General features: G+C 35.8%; 2 protein-coding genes across 2 annotated transcripts; one reads left to right on the top strand and one right to left on the bottom strand.

Annotated features, from left to right (window-relative positions):
* The first annotated feature begins 1,771 nt into the window (after window positions 1-1,771).
* On the top strand, window positions 1,772-12,513 carry LOC101307598 (Fanconi anemia group J protein homolog). Its single transcript, XM_004301581.1, has 28 exons — window positions 1,772-2,156; window positions 2,417-2,477; window positions 2,729-2,804; window positions 3,293-3,357; window positions 3,454-3,498; window positions 3,619-3,719; window positions 3,800-3,941; window positions 5,246-5,307; window positions 5,383-5,456; window positions 5,543-5,613; window positions 5,960-6,047; window positions 6,125-6,197; window positions 6,281-6,376; window positions 6,700-6,805; window positions 7,025-7,118; window positions 7,209-7,292; window positions 7,378-7,534; window positions 7,752-7,951; window positions 8,038-8,082; window positions 8,289-8,317; window positions 8,411-8,532; window positions 8,722-8,769; window positions 9,051-9,175; window positions 9,278-9,558; window positions 10,306-11,272; window positions 11,574-11,645; window positions 12,051-12,167; window positions 12,312-12,513. Exons 1-28 carry the CDS (start codon window positions 1,772-1,774, stop codon window positions 12,402-12,404), a joined length of 3,879 nt encoding a protein of 1,292 aa, XP_004301629.1. The 3' UTR covers window positions 12,405-12,513.
* Window positions 12,459-21,664, bottom strand: LOC101307898. Its single transcript, XM_004301582.1, has 10 exons — window positions 21,504-21,664; window positions 21,284-21,387; window positions 20,140-20,259; window positions 19,262-19,495; window positions 18,234-18,784; window positions 17,951-18,134; window positions 17,233-17,857; window positions 13,413-13,651; window positions 13,160-13,272; window positions 12,459-12,488 (listed from the first exon to the last, which is right to left on the bottom strand). Exons 5-10 carry the CDS (start codon window positions 18,267-18,269, stop codon window positions 12,459-12,461), a joined length of 1,227 nt encoding a protein of 408 aa, XP_004301630.1. The 5' UTR covers window positions 18,270-18,784; window positions 19,262-19,495; window positions 20,140-20,259; window positions 21,284-21,387; window positions 21,504-21,664.
* Between the last annotated feature and the right edge of the window lie 629 nt (window positions 21,665-22,293).

The raw sequence follows: 22,293 nt of genomic DNA on the forward strand, positions 1-22,293 counted from the left end.
TATTTCAATCGTTATTTAATTTTTCATAATTAATATTTTTTTTTGGCATATATATTCCTTCACCTTGTATATGCTTTCGACATGTTTATTAATATAAACTTTTATGTCACTTAATCGATATTATCATAGTTTTAACTCTTATTAAATAAATAAATATTTTAATAATATGTAGTAAATTAGAAAATGAATATATATATATAACGAAATAATAAAGAGTACATCATATTATTGAATTAGAAAGTCTAAAGAGAATAAATATAGTTATATATATTAAAAATTGATGACGTGACGTGTCGGAAGTTGAGGTGGCGTGTCAGTCAATGTGTCGAGACGTGTCGGAAAAGTAAACATTTTCCGATACGCCACGTGGTGTGTTGGACACATATCGGGCCGTGTTGGAGGCGTGTCCCCATGTCAGGCGTGTCGGACCCTTGGACACTCCAGGGGTGTGAAGTGCCCGTGGAACATAGAAATATACTATTTCTTTATATAATAATTGTCCTTAATAGTGATTATGTATAATAATTGTCCTTAATAGTTATCATGTAAGATAATATATTTGTTATTTAATAACTCACGATAAAGTGAGAAGTGAGTAAAATTAAAGGTCCCAATAGCCGCACATTAAATGGAATGAGCTCTTATAGCATCTCTAACGATAGTGTTAAATTTTTTGTCAAATGACGTGGCAGTGTCAAATTTATACAAAACCTTCTCCGATAGAAAAGTCAAATAGCAACAATATTTTACTTTTTTTCAAAATTTTCTTACTTTTTTATATCTTGCTATTTCTCTCTCTTCTCTCTCTGCCAGTCTATGCTTCTCATTCTGTGCTTCTACTTCTGAGGAGACTATAACCAGATCATGTACATACCCATCTTAAAACAGATCTAGCAATCCAAAGAAAAATAAAAATGCAGAACGTCATCTTCTTCATATTTCCTCCCTTTGGCTCTTGATTCCCTACACATCTTAATCTTCTTCTTTCTTCTTTCCTCCCTAGCTTCCTGCTCTTGATTCACTACAGTATTTAGAAGCCCAAATCGCATTCCCACTCTTCAGAAACTCAAATCGTCCTAAAATCTTAATAGCAATTTGAATCCTACCCAATCCTATAGTCTTCCCACTCATCCCAACAAAATGTTAACAAAAAATGCCTAGAATAGATCTGGGTAGGAAGGAAGAGAGAGTAGCAGAAGGAAATAGAGAGAAGAACAGAGAGCATTGAGGTATTAAACAATCAAATAAAGCAATTTGACAATATTGAGAGCACGGTCAAGTTTGACATAGAGAAGGAGATTGTCAAATCCATGTAGGATTTGGGTGGTTCATTGGAGTGAATGTTTGTGTCAAATGTAACCGTTTGAGCTCCACGCTGTCATTTGATTAAGGAGTAAAATATCGAAGATCATGAAAATTTCGATGATTCGAAAAAAAGAAAATCTCGATGGATATATTGAGATAATATTGAATATGGATGAAAATTTTACCAAATTTTATCTAAAAGTTGTATATTCAACCAAAAATAAACTAAATATAAAATATCAAAAATATATAAAAATTAATATCAATAATTATAAAAAACAAAAATAAAAATATCGAGAATATTTTAGATATTTTACTCTTGCATTTGACAGTACGGTCGGAGTTGCACTTACGAAGAAAACCCTAAAGGTGTGCTACCCTATTTCCCGCCAAAATGACCCTAACATTTTCCACACATGAGAACTCTCTTCACTCTTCCCTTTTACAGTTTCCTCAAGTTCCAAAAATGGCGTCTGCAATTCCGGGAACAAACCCTAGAACCTCGAAAACCCGGTACCGCATCGGAGACATCGATGTAGAGTTCCCCTACCAGCCTTACGGCGCCCAGATGGCCTTCATGAGCAGAGTCGTCTCCACTCTCAATCGAGCTGTCAGCGACGGCCACTGCCACGCCTTGCTCGAGTCTCCCACCGGAACCGGGAAATCGCTCTCGCTTCTCTGCTCGATTCTCGCTTGGCAGCAGAGCTATAAGGCCAAGAACATGTACACCAATCTATCACACTCCAAGCCCAACCCCAAGGCCATGACCGACCCCAAGGGACACGGCGGAGGCTTTGTTCCGGAAGAGGAGAGGTCAAGTGAGTCTGATTCTGCATTTGTGTTCAATTTGAGTGGTCAAGTTTTGGTCTTGGTCAGAAATTAGGTTATATGATGAGGTCAATTCTGGGATTAGAATTGTTGTTTGTTGATTTTGGATGCGTAATTTGAAGTTTTTTGATGGCCCATGCCGGGATTTTCAATTGATCCTGTATTAGTTTCGGAGTTTATTCTTTATTTATGGGTCATGAATTGTTATTTGTGTTGCGTCAATTGAAAATTTTAGAGTAATGTATGTATATTTTTGTAGGTGCTCAGCAATTCGAAAAGCCAGGGCCGTCTCAGTCTGGCGAAAATCGGAAGAAAAAGGCAGCTCCTACCATATACTATGCATCGTAAGTTGGTTATCTGCAGTATCTTTTGTTACTGAACTAGTTTCTTTACATTGGAATCGTCACTAGTTAATGGGAAAAAAGGATGACATTCCACTTATAAGAATATGCGGTATTAAACAAGTTACTTGGGGACTTGTTTAGTTGTTATAGTTCATATTCAGCAATAGAATTGAACAAATAATGAACTTTAAAGTATTTTGCAAATCTGGATTCCTTAGTTAAGATATTGATATTCTTCTTCTCTATTTAAGGAGGACACATTCACAAATTTCTCAAGTCATCCGTGAATATCGAAAAACTTCCTACAGGGTTACTATGGCAGTGTTGGTAAGTCTGGTCATGTTGATCTTAGATCTCTATAAAGGTTTGGCATGGAATGACATTAATATTTTCAATTCATGGTTTGTTTCACCAATTTCATGATAAATACCTGGTTGGGAACGATGAGCTTCTGCAACATGGGTCTAATTCTAGGAACGATTACCTTGGAGATGACTTTGTATATTGTGTTGCAAACGCTGATAGGTCCTGAGGACTTGTTTTGGACAAGAGTTATAAGTGTATGATTGAGACCTGTTGGAATAGAGCTTATGAAAAACCTGTAGACGCAAGCTTGTAAATGTATGATAAAGAACTCTTCTGAAAATTTTCATCTTCTCTTCAATCTTTTTTCTTTTTCAAAAAGTACCTCTGAATTGGTTCTGTCTAAGTGGTCTTAATTTTTACTAATCATTTTTTGGGTCAAAATTGGTGCGGTTCAGACTTCCAAAATGATAGTCGCGCTTGTTTTTCACGCATTTATTTTTTTGTCCCAGGCCTCTAGGAAGCATTACTGCACAAATGCGCAAGTACATGGGAGAGAGAATATCGATGAAGAATGGTACACTTGAAACAGATTTTTGTTTTTACTTTGCTGTCTGTCTATCTGTCTCTCTTTCTATCTTCCCCTCTAAGGCATGTTATTGGATTATCTCAGTAAGCTACTTTTGAAGGATCGAGCCGTTGGATGCGTAGAGTTTAAGTGAGTAATTTTTTTATTCAAGTACACCCTTTTTCTAATTTTCTGCAAATCAATGATGTAATTAGGAGTATAATCTTTTAGAACAATATAGCTAAGAGTATAAATTTGAATTTTAAACAGAAATGTACACAAAGTCAAAGGACATCCATCTCTTCAGAAAGGAGGCTGCCATGAGGCCTACGATATTGAGGATCTCGTAAAAGTTGGAAAAGCTGTCAAAGGTCTACTTTCTTGTGATATGCGTCAACAAATGTTCTTCATATCTATGGCTAAGGCTCACTGATGTTCTTTTCATTTTCAGGTTGTTCATATTATGCTGCCCGTTCTATGTCAGAAGATGCAGAATTGGTTTTTTGTCCATATAACTACATCATTAATCCAGTCATTAGGGGAGCCATGGAAGTAGATATCCAGGGGTCTATTGTAGTTCTGGATGAAGCCCAGTAAGTTGTACCACTTTATATGTATTGTTTGACATTGTCTTTTGCACATCATTCTCTTGTTATTGACAACGCTGGTAAATCAAATGCATAAGCAATCTGAGTTCTTATTGAGAATTCTAACCTTTTGTTTTCTACCTTCAACTTTGAGGTCATCATATGTTTCACTTCCTTATGCATCTCTGTAAGCACGTTTATGAAATAATAGTTGAAAAAACAATTTCCAGGCTACTTTTTTATATGACGATAGGAGTATCTATAATATTGAGTGCATGCAGAAAAATTATTTTGAGTAGTTAGTCTTAAGATTTTATTAAAAAATTCTTGGTTCCAACGTTGTCCCCCCTTGGTGCTTCATTATGTGGATTCATTTTCCTGCTGGATGCAAATAAAAGGAGATCTTTCCTTGTTACTTTCTAAAAGCTTATGCTGCTGTAATTGCTGATTTTGAACACCCTAAGGGCATCTCCAACAATCTTACCTAATACTCATACTCAAACTCATTTTTTGACTCACCTAAACCCATTACTATTCAAACTCATATTTCATCTCCAACCATTATGTGAAAACCCATACTCATACTCAAATTTGAATCATTTTATTTAATTATTTACTGTTGGAAGCCAATAAATATAACACATAGTGGGAGGACCCACTTGCTCATCCCATCAACTACATGTAGAGCGCGTCAGCCACAATCATCCAGTTTTTTTTTTCATTTTTTAGTGCACGTATAATACACTTCATCACCTTGCGCGTCCATGTCCTAGCCTTCTCCCTTCTTCACGTGTCTCTCTCTTCTCATGGGTCCCGCGCCAATGAAATGAGTTTCCTTCCAGGGAGTCGACCCAAAATGGGTCACTTCGTTAGTAGGAACCCATTTATGGGTTTGAGTTTTAATGGTTGGAGAAGAAATATTTTGGGTATTGAGTTTGGGTATGGGTTTTGTGACCCTTGTTGGAGATGCCCTAAGAGTTAGCTAATCTAAGAACCCTAAAATTTATGCTGCTGTAATTGCTGATTTTGAACACCCTAAGAGTTAGCTAATCTAAGATCTGATTTTCTTCTGTTCGTAACTATGATTTTATGATTTTGTCTTTGATGTCATGTTGGCTACATAGGAACTGCATGTTTTGAGCTGAATCTTTTTCAAGGCTCTCAATTGATATGTTTTTGTAGTGTGTTGCTCATTTTCTTTCTAATAAATGTAAGCCATTATATGCTCATGTTAACCTGCATCAGTTGAAGGTCTGATTTCTATTTACATGTGAGTTTCTTAAAAATACTTTCAACCCACCATTCTGCAGCAATATAGAGGATGTAGCTCGTGATGCTGGTAGTGTGGATATTGATGAAGAAGTTTTGAACAGTAAGAAACGAAACTAGTATACTGTCATTCCATGTCACTATCTATGTCTTATCTAGTGTCCATACCTTCTAAAAGAATTGCAGATGGAACTGGAGCAGCTTTGCCCGCTGGATGTTTTGGTTTACCAACCTCTGTATGAAATGATACAGGTTTTATTTTATATATTGCACTCGTGTTTGTTGCAGTTAACTGTCCTGTTTGAATATTTGGTCATTAAAGTGCTATTTCCATACAGGACCTCTTAAGTTGGATTGAGCGAAGGAAAGATAAGTTGGAAAAACGTGAATTTCAGCACTTTGTCTCTTGGTAAGGATTTTGGATGACATGTTCTTCAACTTCTTAGTTTTATTAGGCATTCAGTTAATAGTTAAAATGAAGTAATTGTTCATGGTATACCAGGCCACTGGGGCACGATTAGATTTACATGAACAAAAGAAAGCAAAATGAGTGCCTAATCTTTCGACTATTTCTCTGGTTATAATTAAATCTAATGCATGTTTAAAGTATTCATAGTGTGAAGGGATTATATGCTTTTTAACTGGAGCTTTTATGTTTTTTGATTTTGTAAACTGGCAATTGTATTTTCTATTCATCTCAGAATGAATATTTCTTCTTTCTTTCGGGGCTTCATTTTTGGTTTGTTATGTTATAGTTGGACCGGTGACAAGGCTTTGAGAGAACTCCACGAAGCTAATATATCACAGCAGTGCTTCCCAATCTTACTTGAATGTGCCACAAAGGTATTTTAGTTATAAACATTTGTGATGTTTCATAATAGTTTTGTGCTGTTTGTTATTCTTTTTGTTTCTATCTTCAGGCAATCAAAGCTGCTACAGATAAAGAATCAGAGGTACCCCATTTAAGTGGCATGGCTGTTGTGATATTGGAAGGTAAAGACTCGTAATTGATATGTGTACATGTCCCAAGTTTAACTTGACTAGTATTTAATTGAGTTTCTATGAAAATATCACAGGATTGTTCTCTTCGCTTACTTACTTCTTCTCAAGAAATGGGTCTCATATGGTCGATTATCAGCTTGCTTTACAGAGATATGTTAAAAGAGATGTTGGTAAGCAGTTCATTATTTAGGAACATCTGCCCAGTCTTTTCCATTCAAAATATTTTCGGTCCACAAGGTCATTAACTCATTATAATTGAAATCAGTGATGTAATTAGTACAGCTGCCATATCTTACACATGTGGTCTTTTGTTTAACCTTTTTAAATTCATCTATAATGAGAGATATAATTATAGATGATGCATAAGAACTGGATGATAGTTTGACGAGTCCAATTATGTCAATGGGATTTATATTCCTCTTTGTTGTACTATCATTCATAATCAAAGAGTGAGCTGCAGCTTGATAAAGTATGTGTTGTGACATTGTATCAGGACATTTTGGTGATTGGACACATACATTCAGTTTGTGGTGCTTGAATCCTGCTGTTGTGTTTCAAGATATCGCGAATCTTTCATTGTCAGTCATTTTAACATCAGGGTTAGTATGATGCAAGTAATACTGTATTACTGCATATTCATTACTATTTCTTAAAAATGAGGATGTAACTATATAAGTGTTGTTTTGTACTTATGACGGACCACCACAGGTTTCCTACTTCTACTTGTCAATTTCTTCACCCCAAGTTTCAGTTGCATGACATTCCGCTAGGTAGAATATTTATTACGACAACAATAATCTGTTCTTTTTTGATATTAGGACTTTGTCACCAATGAATTCCTTTTCATCTGAGCTTGGCCTTAAGTTTGGAAGTACTTTGGAAGCTCCCCATGTAATTGATGTTGAATCACAGGTATGTCATTTCTCTGTTCTTTTACTGATGATTGATTCGTGATGGTTGCACCACTCTTGTAGTTACAAGGTGTCACCTTTACTACTGCAGGTTTGGCCTGCTATTATTTCTACTGGCCCACATAATGTGCCATTGAACTCAAGTTACAAGACAGCAGATGAATATGCCTTTCAGGTAATTTGGAAAAATTATATTATCTTTATCTTAAACAGGTCTTTTTTCCCATGCAAAATTAAGTTTGTCTAATGTTATTTTAAAGGATGCACTTGGAAAATCCTTAGAGGAAATTTTCAAAAGTGTGCCGGGTGGGTGTCTTGTGTTCTTCCCAAGTTACAAGCTAATGGGGAAGTTGGGCAAGCGTTGGCGTGAAACAGGACAATGGTCTCTGCTGAACGAAAGAAAGTCCCTTTTTGTTGGTGAGGCTGTCTATTCCTTATGCACTTCTCATTTTAAGCAGGATTGGCAGACTGCTTTAAAAGTCAAAGTTAAGATCCTATAATTCTACGTTACACGCCTTATTTTAGCATTTCTGCAGAGGTATATAAGAGTTGCCATTTTATGGTTTATGTGTATACTGAAAGTTCATTTCTCTCATTGCTATTTTCTCTATGGATAATCGTGAACTTATTGCAGAGCCCGGTGGAGGAGACCAGGAGGAATTTGAGTTTGTACTGAAGGGTTATTATGATTCAATTCGTCGGGGCAATAAGCCTACTTTTGGGAGAAATAAAGGTGCTAATAAGAAATTAACACAAAGTAGCTTCACTGCAGTCAAGTGTGCACAAAAGAATAACACTGATGGAGCTGCTTTACTGGCTGTGTGCCGAGGAAAGGTGAACATGATTCTTTTCCTGAAAATTGATATTGATAGGACATATTGTTGAAATTGATATGCTCCATTCTTGCATTGTGCTTGCAGGTTTCAGAAGGAATCGACTTCACGGATGACAACGCTCGAGCTGTGGTATCCTTTTTCTCATTAAGTGTATACTGAGTTTTCTTTTTCGTTCTTTTGTTTTGCTAATTTTTCCAGAGGTGGCTAGATGTATTGGAGAGGAGCTTGTTAAGTTTAGACATGATAATTCTAGTAAATTGGTCACATTTGTACAGTAGTACCATGGGCATTTGTTTCAAGATCTTTCACTGTCAGTTTTATCTTAACCATCTCAGATAATTGTGGGAATTCCATTTCCCAACATGTAAGACACTTTCCTTTCATAAATACTGCTGCTGGAGCTACAATGCTGTATATAAACAATTTGCTAAATGTTTATTTTTCATCTTCTTTTTAGGAATGATATCAAGGTTTCCTTAAAGAAGAAATACAATGATACATATAGGTCATCCAAGGGCTTTCTGAGTGGAAATGAATGGTACTGTCACCAAGCCTTCCGAGCTTTAAATCAAGCTGCAGGTACCCTGCTTTTAGTTTCAATCTTTCAAAGTGAGATCTTGACTCACATAATTCTCTGTGCTTTTGGAGATTGTTCATTATATTATCTAAAACTTTTCAGAAATTTTCATTACTATACTGATTTAATAGCCTTCTGTGCACTATCTGACATATTAATTCTAAAGTTTTAATTGTTTTTGGTTTCTGTAGGACGTTGTATTCGACATAGATTCGATTATGGAGCTGTCATTTTGTTAGGTATTTGTTTCTGAATATACTTGTCTCTCGAATCACTAATAATGTTTTCCCTAGAGATATTTTGCACACAAAGTTTAAACTTCAAACCCAAGTATATATTTCTTTTCTGAAGTTACTCAAGGATTGCCTTCTCAATGTAGTCAGTCCTCAATTTAAGTAAAAGAGTTATTAAACTACAATTTCTTTGGTATTTACTTTGAATGCAAGTCTCTATATTTTGCTCTTTCCATATCTACTTTTTCGCGTTTTCTTCACTAGTTTTAATTTTTTGTTGCAAGCAGATGAACGTTATAAGGTAGGAAGAAATACAGCATATGTGTCAAAGTGGCTAAAGAAATCTATCAGACAATATGAAAGATTTGACATGTCAATGGAGGAATTAAGATCCTTTTTCAGCAATGTAAAGGTTAGCTGCATGTTCCAATTATCTCTGTAACTGATTCTACGTTTTCCATTGTTTTTCATGGAGAACAATGTTACGTAATTGATTTTGGTTATCTTCATGCAGGAAAGGGTAAGCAAGAAAATGGTCAGTGTGTCACAGTGTTCTGACACTAGAAAGAAAATCATTCTTTCTATGGATCACGATAAAGGGTTTACAAGACTGAAAGATCAGAATTTGGATAAATCTGATCATCAAGGACAGTCAAAAACTTATGAAGGCAAGCACAATTCGATACTGACATCTCAAGGTGATCTTGATGTTCTGAGATTGTCACGAATGGATGTTTATGCTGACCATAGCAAGGACTTTATCAGTATTGAATCTACTCCTCAGAAATATACAAGGTAAACATTGAGTCTACTTTTATCATTCACTAAAATTTGAATATCCTTTAGGTGTTGGGCTGGACACCCGTGGCAGTTGTTTATAGTAGTTTCATTTTTGAACTCAAATTTGAGTGTCTGTAACCACTAGGCAAAGAGTAGACTGAAAGTAGGTAAACTTTGTTGAATAGAACCAATGATCGAGCTCAGTTTTCTTCCTCTATGAAAATTATCTCTCCATTTAGCCATTCTCAGAATACTTGTTATATTGATGCCTTTCAATATGATTATATTATTGCATTATCAGACGGGAAGTGCTATTTGTTTTGTTTCCCATGTCTTCTGAGCTACTACAAATCTGAGCTCACGAGTAGTTCATGATTACACATAATTTGCACATCTTAACTTTTGCCGGAGCTCTATATTTTCATGATTACATAGGTGTAGCAGTTTAGGTCTCTCTGTCCCAGCTAGGGCTTCGCTTAGATTGGTTATTATAGGGGGGATTTCAGTTTGCTGCATCTTCTTAGGGAGGAACATCGTTCTACATGTCTGTCAGAAACTGTACTATTGAAGTTGTATATTTCATCTTAATTGTGTAGGTTATATATGCAGTTGCCTGCAGATTCTTGACTTGATCAGGATGGATTTGATTATTATTTCACTGCAGGACTTTTTTTATGCTGTTAATTGCTAGCTAGTAGATATGTTTTGACACACATAACTAAACAGTCGAATACTTTCCCTGATCAAAGCCATCTTTTTCAGGTACGCTAATCCATCTTTGTCCATCGCATTGTCTGATGCCGATCCAGACATCTCAATTGTCAAGGAAACCCCTTGTACGGATGGCATCTTTTCCACATGCAGTCCAGGATCAATTATTAAGGATGAGAAGTCCTGTTCGACTTCAACTACAGTTGAGTCCTCTCCTTTCTTTTCAGACCAGTTCTCATTTCAATCGACATCGTTAAACAATTGTAGCAATGCTTCTCTAAAGGCCCAGTGTTCTGTAGCCACCACTCCTGAAAAGAATGCAACTTTGAACTCTTACAGCTCAATGATGGAAACAGAATCATCTTTGGATATGAGTGTTAATTCTCATACCCAGAAAAGGAGAAAGTCCATGCATTCATCCTTGGTCAACTCCAGTCAGGGACAGTCTGATGGTGCTTCTGATTCTAAAACTCCTGATTGTCCTGGTTCCATAAAAGACACATTGACAAATAGAGATGCCATTCGCAAAATTGAATTCAGTGAGACTAATTATTCAGACCACTACTGTAAGTCCAAAGTTCATCATCCGCTCCCAAGTAGTTGTGGCGCTTTATCTATGTCAGCTGGTACTGTCATGGACAAAAGACTAGAAATTTGTTGCTCACTCTGCAAAAGCCCATTGGGCTTACCTGAGAATAATCTACATGTTACATGCTCAATAACTTCGTCATCAAAACTTCACTTAGAATCTCTTCATAACGAAATATTGAAGTCTCAAACTGGGAAGATATCAGCAGGCATACGCGTACTGATAACTGACATTTCATCAGTTGATTATCGAGTCTGCCATGAAATTTCTGAAGGTGCTCCTGGACAGGGTGTATGGTGTGATGAAGATGGGGGTGTTCTCGGTACCATCTTGTGCCCCTTCTGTCGGTACCACAAGACTAGCCACAATAATTTCCTTGGTGTACAGGTCATGGCAACTAATGCATCAAATGTTCATTTACTCAACAAGGTAAGTTTCTAATGGAAACTTATAGGATGCTGATTAACTACCAACAAAGTCAAAAAAAAAAAAAAAAAAAAAATACTCATTTTGCCTGAATTTGCATTTAGTTTCATAGAACTTAGGTATGACTAGTGAATTTCCTCTTGTTTAAAATCTTACAAATGTTTCGTCCAAAAAATAAAAAATGCATTTAACAATTCTATGACTGCTTGATGTGGCATATTTGCATCATTATACTGGGTCTTATTAGCACTCTTTTTTCACCTGATTGTTTACTATATGTATTTGCGATGTATTTGCGATGCAGATAATGTTTTATTTAGATAAGTTGGAAATTCCAAATTTTGAAGCAACAAGTGACAAGGCTTCAAAAGACAAAGTAAGTTTGTAAATATCCTTCCAGTCTTTTCACTCATGACATGGTTTTTTGACAAATTTGTACCAAAAGCTAAAAGTTAATACTGATACTTGTGTCCATTAACCAAGTCATAGCTCTATGTCCGTGTTCCTCTCAGCAAGTTCTATTTTAACTTGTTAAACAAGGGGGAAAGGTTCTCCTTTAACTGTTCTCATGTATTTTAAAAGAAAAAAGAAAAAAGAACCAAGGCATTAAAAACCACAAAATAAGTTGTTTACTGGATGATTCCCAAATGTAGGTTTCTTTTTGTCAGTACTGTATGCAAGAGTGAGTTTCGCCCTGCTTTAATCATCTATGTAGAATTACTAGTATACAGAAACAGGTTATAAATGGCCGATATAATAGCAAGTTCTATCATATTCACAGGATTTCTTGCCTGTTAATAGTTCCAATGTCAACAAAGTTGCCATTCTCAATCCCTTTGAAAAATTCTCGTACTCTCCAGTACAGCAGGACCGAGGATGGAGGACTACAAAATCAAAGGTTTGGAAAATTTTAAGATTGTACTTTTACTGCATCTACTATTCTAGCAGGGGAGATGTAATGTAAGGTCTTGTATTTCTGCAGCTTAAACTACCCAAAAAAGCCTCACGTGCCTGAAGCATATTTTCATATGTTGTCCTGCAGCTGAAATTAATCAAGTGCCGCTACTTCTATATCAGAGGTATAGTGAAAGGATGTGTATATACAATTGTAGCACATATAAGCTTACCGAGATGACTACTCTGTGGTTTTATGTCAGATTATCAACAAATATTCTCATGGCGGATGTAATTATTCCTCTATGTAATGCTGCTTCTGAAACTGCCAAAGAAGCTAAATCAGAAGGTTAACCAGAGAACTTGTGAGCACATCAGATGATGTAGCACTTGTGGTTTAGAAGATTGCTAATTGGTGAGGATGTGCTGCCTTACATGATTTATACATAGAACATGAAGCTGGGCAAGTTTTGCTTTTCATAATACTAGCTTTGAAACCCGCGCTTCGCGCGGGCACGGTTATATCCCAAAGTTAAAATGGTTTCTCTATTCTCCTGTCTAGTATGAGCACATCCAAAAATGAGAGCATACCAAGAAACCAAATATGGATAGACATTGTACAAAAGCAATAACTTTAACACACCCACTAAAAGCAATAACTTTTCAGTGATGGTTGATTTGAACATTTTGGAGTGCCATTAATTTCTACGGTAATTGTTGTGTTATCTGGTACATAAGATATTTAGTATCATATCATGTTGAAAAGTAAGTGAAATTGACATAGTAATGTAAATGGATTGACATATACACAGAAGTTGTGGTATATATTACAGAAACTTATTATGTTTACATTGTACTACACATTATACAGCTAGACCATACACGCAGGTCTCTAAAGAGTTGTTCCTATTGTGCAAAAAAAGAACTGTTTTGTCAAGCAGAGTCTGCTTTACAAAAACTCCTGCTTGATGACAAACTGCTGTTTCAAAATTTTACCTTGTCCTTTTTTCCACTCTGTAGAGGATTCAAAGCACCGACAGTAATTACATCTTGATCTTGGAGATCAGGAGCAGGTTGATGACGTGCAGTCATGATAAGGTTTGTTGAAGCTACAGTGGTCAACAAAATTGTCTGAGATACTTTGATAAATAGGACAAAAAGAGCCTTATTTTTTTAAGAGGTGTAAGATTTTACTTTGCTCTATACTCATCCATTTTATGAATGGCTGGATTGATAAAAATGCACGTACTCATGCCAGTGTTTATGACTGTTTTCTGCAAAGTGAATAACAAACTCATTTCAATAACAGCAGATAGCATTGCTACACAGTGACAGCATGTATCAGCAAGAGACAACTTTCTCGTACCAAAATGTCTGACTTCTGTGCTTGTCAACACGATCACAACTGGGGGAAGCAGAGAAGCTATCATGTCAATGTCAAGTTCATTAGCAAGTGTTCCCCACAAAGTAACCTTCAAATCTTGGTTCCTGTACAAATCACAAAGTCTATTAGTGCAGAACCTTACATGAATGCCATAACATTCCCATTAATTTTAGGTGTTGTCTTATTTTACTATAGCTAACTTATGAAGTAAAAATTGGATCGGCTCAGCTTGAAACAAAAACTCTATGTTAAAAAAAATATATATCCAATGTAGCAGGATGAACAGAATGGTTCTAGCTAAGAGAAACCTTGCATTTTGGATGTATAGCAGATGCTTGTGCAGGCCTACCATTTAATCACAGTGTGCTCCAAGGTGTACACCAGCTTCAAATGACCAATCAGATCTAAATGATGACAATAGAATGAAGGACACAGATGATCAGAAGCAACAGTAACCAAATTTCAAAAAATGGTGAAACAAAACAGATGCGTTGAGTAAATAAAAATATTTGATCAACATTGATTGTAACAGCTAATTGAACACATCATTATTTAAATATACTAAGGAATGTAATGTAAAGAATCACAGCTAACAACATCAGGATAAGAACAGCAACAGAAACAACAATAACCAAAAATGTCAAAACCAAGATACTAAAAATAAAAACATTATTTTATAAGTAGGTGGAAGAAGTTTATACCTATCAGAATAACATCATTATGTTCACGTGCAGGAAGTTGATCGTACTGAACAAAGCCAATTGAGGTAATGAGTTGCAATTCATGGTTAACAACAATGTACTTTTCCTGGCTACCTCTCGAGAAAAACTTTCACATCTGGTACATAGAGGCAGCTACGATTTTCTTTTTGACATTTTCATAGCCTGCTTCTTTTATCAAGGCATGAATTGCATCATTTTGTGCATAACAAATCTAGCCAATAAATTGGGAAAAACTGTAATCGATACATATCATAAACAAAGACAATGTTTTTGCTTACATGTCTGTCGTCGGCCAAAACACATTGCAAACCATCAGGTCGCTCAACAGGATTGAATATCTTCCCTCTTCACACTCGGCAGAATCGAGCTTGTATTTAGTGTACAGATTTGTTAAATATATTTTTTTTAAAAAAACCTAACAACAAATGATGCATGAAATGAACCGACAAAACAGAACACTACAAAACAGAATATTGAAGTCGGTGGAAAGCGATGGCAGACAAACACAATTATAGCTACTTATTATAGGTACTTTATCGGACTCCGTTAAGTTGGATGAAGCAAGATCTCTTTGTATACAACATTTGTCGTCAACACCCCTTCATGTCCTTCTATTGAGCCTGTTTTTAACTAAGATTTTGGTAGTAGCTTTTGAAATCCCTCGTGATAAAGCTACATATAATTGGCCGTGCGTGAATACATGATCTGGGAGGTAAATGCCAACATTTGGTATTGTTTGTCCTTGTGATTTGTTTATTGTAAGTGCAAAACTCAACTTCACAGGAAATTGTTTTCTTGTAATCTCGAAAGGGAGTCCAGAATTCTTGGTACTTTTTAAAGTGATTCTTGGTAAAAATACTCTAGTTTTTGCAAATTGACCACTCAGAATTTTTGCATCAATAAGGTTCTTATACAATCCGCGACATGTTAACCTTGTGCCGTTACATAATCCTATTTTTGGATCCATGTTTCTCAAAAGCATAAGGACGGCGCCTTTTTTGACAATTAACTGATGTGGGGGCATACCAGAAGGTGAAATGGAATTCAAAAATTCTTGTTGATACATATTTCTGGTATCATCCTCAACTGAGTCGAAAGAGTACAGGATGTGTTCGGGCTCTGGAATTTTTTTTATAATCATCTCATTAAGTATATCGACATCATCATTTTTCGGAGTGATTATTGCTCTTTCAACCATGTATGTTGAGTCATTTATATGAGTTTCCAAATCGGGGAAAACCTCGTTAATTAAGTGGTTGATTGATTGTTCCCCATCCCATGGTATAACCATACATGAAGGTAATTGTATCATGTCTTCAATCACAAATGGTTGTTCTCCATTTCCAACATTTAGTAAAAAATCTGAAAATTGAGGATCATTTATGGATCTCATATTTTGTCGTAAATGAAGAATTTTCACGTCTTTCCAAAATGAGGCATTTATTATACTGGCACGGACCATTTCTGATCTTGTACCTTTAGGAACAACTGGTGGAATTTGTCTAAAATCTCCTCCAAAGATTATTACTTTACCTCCAAATGGTAAATTGATTTTTGTTATATCTTTCAAAGTTTCATTCAAAGCTTCAAACGCACATTTATGCATCATCGGTGCTTCATCACAGATAATAGCTGATGATCTTCGTATTAACTCGGCTAGATCTGATTGTCTACTAATTGAGCATGTAGGAGTTTTCTCGGGATCTAGTGGAATTTTGAATCTTGAATGTGCCGTTCTTCCACCAGGAAGTATTGTTGCTGCTATTCCAGAGGTTGCTGTTGCCAATACAATATGGTTCTTGTTTCTCAACGTTGCTAATAATGCACGATATAAGTATGTTTTTCCAGTACCTCCTGGACCATCAACAAAGAACATGACATTGTCATTTCGCTCAATAGCAGATATTATAGTGTTGTATGCAAAAGTTTGATCTTGATTCAGATTATGAACTGCGTTGTAATCTTGTTGCGGAGTGATAATCGAAACTTCATCTTGTATTAGCCTTGGCAAATTTGATCCATCGTTACTATCTCTTGTCATTTGTGGCAAATCATAATTTGAGATAGATTTACTATGTTGGGCCAACAATTCATTCAAGTCTCGCAAAAGTCTATTCGTAATATGCGCGTTGTTTGGAGCACTTGAAGAAGTATAATCTTCTATCATAAATTGGTAAAATTGATCCCACAAATCTCGTACGCCATGAGGCTCGCAATGAATTAAGATGGTGGCAAACAATCTTCTTAAAGATGAAGGCATACGTATGGTAGAGGCTTCCTGTAAACATTTTCGAATGCTATCATCATCTTCTAACAATCCTCGTTGTTCAGCAGCTTTTTTGAAAGTTGGATGCAAAATATCATTCACTGTTCTGAGATCTTCATATGATTTAGGTCATCTAACATGATTTAAGAGTACACGTAAGTAGAATTTTTCTCCTTCTGAAGGGGAGACTGTGTATATTCTACCAATTACTTTTTGGTTAGTCTGTCTTTCTTTCCATGCTTTATTTTTGTCATCCCATCTGAATTTTTCAGGATATTCTCGGTATAAGCATTGACGTGCACTCTCGCATTTGTTGTTGTTAACAAAAAATTCAGTTAGCATTGTCATTGAGTTACTATTATTAGCAATGATATTTGTTACCCTTTGATGAGCTTGAAAGAAAACATTATGTCTATTTGGTAGATGAATTTGCAATCTTTCCACTGAAGGGTACATTCGGTTCATTAAGAATTTGAATATTCTCCAAAAAGCTTATGGTGCACAAACCCATCTTGCGTCAACAAAATTTTTGATTTCATCTTCATTACTTTCAGGTTGCACTGTAAATGTTACTCTATCGGGACCTTTGTAGACATATTTGTACAAATATTTAACACTTTTAATGCTACAACAAATTTCGACGTTGATATGACAATCATATCTTGCGAGTAACCACGGATTATATGAAATTACCCACCTATTATCAACATTTGCATTTGAGTGAATATCACGTCTGCGATAATTGGGGTAAGAGTCATTCCCTTGAAATGTATTCATTGAAAATGGTTTAGGATAACCTCTTTTGCAATTTCCACCCTTCATACATGGGGAATTTGGCTTATAAGTTCCACATGGTCCATGTATCATGTGTCTTAATACAACATCATACAATTGAGGTTCTTGATCTTGATCTGGTAATTCAGCTCGAACAATTTTATCATAATCATCAGGGTTATTCAACTTATCATCGTCATGTAACATGAGAAGCATATGAGCATGTGGAAGACCACGTTTTTGAAATTCAATGACATAAACGTATACAATTATTTTACCCAATACACCCTTTTTGATAACCTCTTCTTTTAAGTTTTCTAATTTGGCACGAAAAATTCGGGTACATAAATCTGGACGATCTTGAGAAGTTTGACCTGGAAGTAATTCAGCTTTGATTTCATCCCAATTTGGGTTGCATGTCATTGTGAGGAAAATATCTGGTTTTCCATACTTTTGGACCAAAGCCATTGCGTCCTGGTACCTTTGATGCATATCACGTGGGCTACCAATAAATGTAGATGGCAAAATAATTCTTCGACCTATGTTACCTGTTATAGAATTACGATGCAAATGCTTATTTAAATAATACTAATAAATGAATATAATGTTTTACTATTATATGCCAATAATGAAGTTCATACCTGCATTATCTTCACCAGCATTTAGCGAATCATGAAGCCCATTATAAAATTCGCATCGCAAGTCCGGTTGATTATTACGGATATATCTTAACTTTTGTGTTTCAATTTTGACATAATTGTCAACAGCATACTGCTGCAATAAGCGGCCTCCTCGAAGTAAAACCGAGTCTTCATTTAGACGAATCTGAAACAATATATGAGTTATATAATACCAGAAACAACACACGGATAAACAAAATTTAAACATACATATTTATTCAATATAAGAGTAAACACCATTTACCTGTAAAACATATGCATAATAAGCACGGCATGTCATCGGACGACCGTTGCTGCTTCGACTGTTGATATCCCATCCATATGTACCATAAGGCAACAACAACGGATATTGTAAAGGATCGTAATAGCCAGCGCAATCGGAGACATTTAAAAGTTGACCTTCTCTTGTTTCTATCTTAATATCACGACCTCTTATATCTCCTGTATCATCTGCACCAACTATTATTACAGCAACTTGAGACTCAGAAGGCAAATTATATTGGAGCTGATTTGCAGGCTGCTCTTTAATGATGAGTTTACATACTTCCAAATCTTGGTGTTGAGCTAAGTGGTGAAGAGTTCGGACAAATGGATTGTGTCAATCTAAAATCTGCTGAATAGTCTCAACCACGCTTCTATGCAATGTTTCATTCTCTAACATACGATTGTCTACTTCATGATCTGTATCATATATGTACAACTGTAGAAATCGTGGTCTGTTATCTCCATCTGGTAAAAGACTTCCTATTTTATGATATATAGATCCTTGAGCACGAAAAGCAAATGTAGAACCACCTGTTGCCAAATTTTCATCAATATGTACACCCATTGATGTGAAAGAAAACACATGGTTATAAGACCGAATATGTTGTCTAAAATGAGCACCTTCTGGGGTTTGAGTGGAAAATAGTTGTGACATTTCAGAAGGACATTGAATTATAGGAATAATAATTTTCCCATTTTGACAACACATATCATTACTTTCATGATGGAATATGCGAGCACAACAATATCGACATGATTTTGGTGTTGGTAGATGATATTTTGTGACTCCAAAATTTTCATGAAAATTTCGAGCACAATTGTAAGATATTCGTCTTCTACCTCTACAGCGTGCTCGCATTACACCACCATTAAAAGGCATGCCAATTTGAGGAATAACATTTATGGAGGTTCCTGTTAATATTTTGAAAAATAAAAAATAAATGACCTCACTATATATATTACTAAATAAATATATCAAATTATGTATTTATGTTTAAAATTGATTACCTTCATTGATGAATGCAGGATCATCATTGTTTCTTGCATTTTCATCATCCTCATCATCATGCATTTGTTGTATATGGCTCATGCGCGTTCTTTTTAGTGCATGGAAATTATGGTTTCCTTGCTGTTCTGAACCCATCGAAGCACGCTGCATTCTTTTTGATGCACGGAGATTATGGTTTGCTCGCTGTTCTGAACCCATTGAAGTAGGCTGCATCACTATGAAATTTCTTTACGCTGCAAGTAACACAAACATCACTACAATTGTTTAAGTCAGAATGATTTCCTTCTATTACATGAATTGTAATATTAAAACTGGATGTTAACATGACTAACTAAATGATCAATTTTAACTGTAGAATCCAATATAAACAATAAATAAAATATAATCAGATAAATAAAGGAATCACATATTGGAGTTTGGCAGTTTGGTTATGGAGCCTACATGTAGATGACAATATCACGTAGGTCCTAACTTGAAACCAAATGTGATGAAGACCCAAGGAAAACCAAAAAAAAAAAAAAAAAAAAGATCAGAGCCTCATAGAGCAACGAAGACATGAATTAACGAAGAGACCACAAATTAATCAGTCCATTTGGTTTTATTAGTGCTCTTTATCATTATAATTAACCCAACGACCACAATCAGTAAACAATAAAACCAAACTGACCCCAAATCACGACAGGAACAATGCAATGAACGAAACACAAACAACACAAACAAACCTAGAGACCTAAACAAACTCAAATTGCAATCACCCCATCTGCCGAGTTTATAAATGAGAAGGAGACAAACTATCCAATGAACTATCACACAATTTGTAGCTTAACACCAAGTGTATAAAAACCCAGACATCAACATTGTAATTGAGAGGCAATACCTTAAGTCAGTGAGGCGCAGGTGAAGGGATACTGGCACGAAAATCTGTGTAAGACAAAAATAGTCTAAGAAGCTTGGCTAGAGTTAGGAACCTTATCACTCCATTGAGTACCTGAACCGCCTGAAATAGAAACAATACAGCTTTCTCTTTTACATGTCGTCATAATATCATACTAAATTCTATGATTCACATTTGCATCCAAAAGGGAAGAAACGAAAAAAGAAAACAGACAATCTTGCCAAAAAAAATAAGACAACAAATTAGATTAGCTCTGATAAATCAATTATTTGGTAATAAAAAATAAATAAAAAATTCCATTACACTAAACACCAATGTGTAGAAATAATAGCTTCAAAGCCTACTCAACACTGACAGCCTGACAGTTAAACTGTCAATCCAGAATGACTGGACACCAATGCATCAGAAAAGTCTATACCTTCACAAAACCATTATTTGGTAAGGACACAATAAATCAAACTCAAAAAGAACAAATACCATTATTAACACTTTTTGGCCTTATTAAAGAAATGGGAGGCAGTTGCTGAAGAATTAGACATTAAAAAGTAATTAAGATGATTATTGAAACTCAACAGGCCTCAATTGAGAGCTACTGTGAATTCCCATCTTGATATATACCTTGATTATGTTCATGTAAAGCTAGAGACTGAGCTTTTGGTTTTCTTTACAATTTTTCAAACTGTAACCTCTATTGTAATGAGGTGCTCTCGGGCTCCCAGAATTGTAGTAGGAGAAAAAGGCAGACTTGATTATAATCTTCATCAAACTTCCTAAATCTCATGTTCTCTCTTAATTCTCTCCCTTCCTTCTTGTTCTCTTCACAATCCTGTAACTGTTATTCCTTCTCTCCTACATCCCAATATGGAATGCATCACCAGCTCCCACATCACAGCAAGGAATGCATATCCTTAATAATTCTAGAATATGGTTTCCTTAATAATTCTAGAATATGGTTATGGACTATCCTAATAACTGTGTACCTTGCCCAATTAATCAGATTGTTAGCAGCATACATAGAAAGGTGGAGACTTGGAATTACCATGGCAGAGTTAAAGAATGAAATTTAGCAAGGAATTGATATCGGTGTCAAGATAATGGGAGCAAAAAGGGAAGAGAGAGGGAAAACCTGTTAAGCAGAAGCACGCGTTCGCTAATCGTTATGCTATTAACGATCTGAACCCTAACCACAAACCAATTTCAATACTCCAAAACCAAAGAAGCAATCAGAGTCTTCATTTTAGATCGACCCATTCCGATAACCATAGCAAAAACCAAATTCATATTAGAATCAGCGAAAACATCTGAAGGAAAAAGGAAAATCGAGAGAAAAATCGGGGAAAACTAACCAAATCTGGGTCAGAGGAGAACTTTTGCAGAGAGATGAACAAACAGAAGAAGCGATAGCCCAAGCTTTCAGAGGTAGAGTTGAGAAAAGATAGAGAGTGAGATCTGAGAGTTCAGCAGAAGAAAAGGAGGGTTCTGAAAGAAAGAAGGTAATATCAGTACTGACTACTGAGAGTTGAGGGAAAGGTAGACATGGATTTTGAACGTATACGTGGCTTAATGAAGCCCGTGGGATGACATATACGTTGTTTCATTTAAAAGGGTCAGGACACTGTTCCGTGAACAGTAATTAAAAGATCAGGACACTGTTCCGTGAACAGTAATCCCCCCCTTCGCTTAATATATATATATATATGTTATCTAGATCTCTATGTTATGGTAGGACAAGAAATTGAAGAGCTGTCCAATTTACCTTTCCTAGATTCCAGCTCAAATCAGAGTATGGGATTAGATGACGTGGGCTATCAGAATCTCGACAACGCTATGGAAGCGTAATGGACCCACATAACTTTCCCGACAGGCGCGACAGCAGATAAAACATTTACAGTCGCTTCGAAGGCGGTAGAAGTAGATAGAATTATGTAAATAGTATTGAGGTGTCACCTTTAACTAAACCATAGTTGGTGATTTACCTTAGTTATGTTATTTTTGTAACTAGAGTTACTTTTTCCTTGTATATATACATGCTAGTATGCTGAAGAGAAGGCATCGGATGTTAAGCCTTACTCTCTTTCCTTTTGTGTTTGCATTCCTCTTGTAAGAAGTTTCCCTATCATCAATAAAAATAGTTAG

This window comes from Fragaria vesca, linkage group LG5 (assembly GCF_000184155.1).
Source record: "Fragaria vesca subsp. vesca linkage group LG5, FraVesHawaii_1.0, whole genome shotgun sequence".
NCBI lineage: Eukaryota > Viridiplantae > Streptophyta > Magnoliopsida > Rosales > Rosaceae > Fragaria > Fragaria vesca.

Bases quoted from the DNA above. Each gene is read 5' to 3' on its own strand.
- LOC101307898 (XM_004301582.1), bottom strand. From the start codon at position 18,269: ATGACATGCCGTGCTTATTATGCATATGTTTTACAG. The intron at 18,135-18,233 runs GTAAATGGTGTT...ATATTGTTTCAG, and splicing joins ATTATGCATATGTTTTACAG to ATTCGTCTAAATGAAGACTC. The intron at 13,273-13,412 runs GTACGTGCATTT...TGACCACTGTAG, and splicing joins AGTCATAAACACTGGCATGA to CTTCAACAAACCTTATCATG.
- LOC101307598 (XM_004301581.1), top strand. From the start codon at position 1,772: ATGGCGTCTGCAATTCCGGGAACAAACCCTAGAACCTCGAAAACCCGG. The intron at 2,805-3,292 runs GTAAGTCTGGTC...TTTTTGTCCCAG, and splicing joins GGGTTACTATGGCAGTGTTG to GCCTCTAGGAAGCATTACTG. The intron at 8,533-8,721 runs GTACCCTGCTTT...TGGTTTCTGTAG, and splicing joins AGCTTTAAATCAAGCTGCAG to GACGTTGTATTCGACATAGA.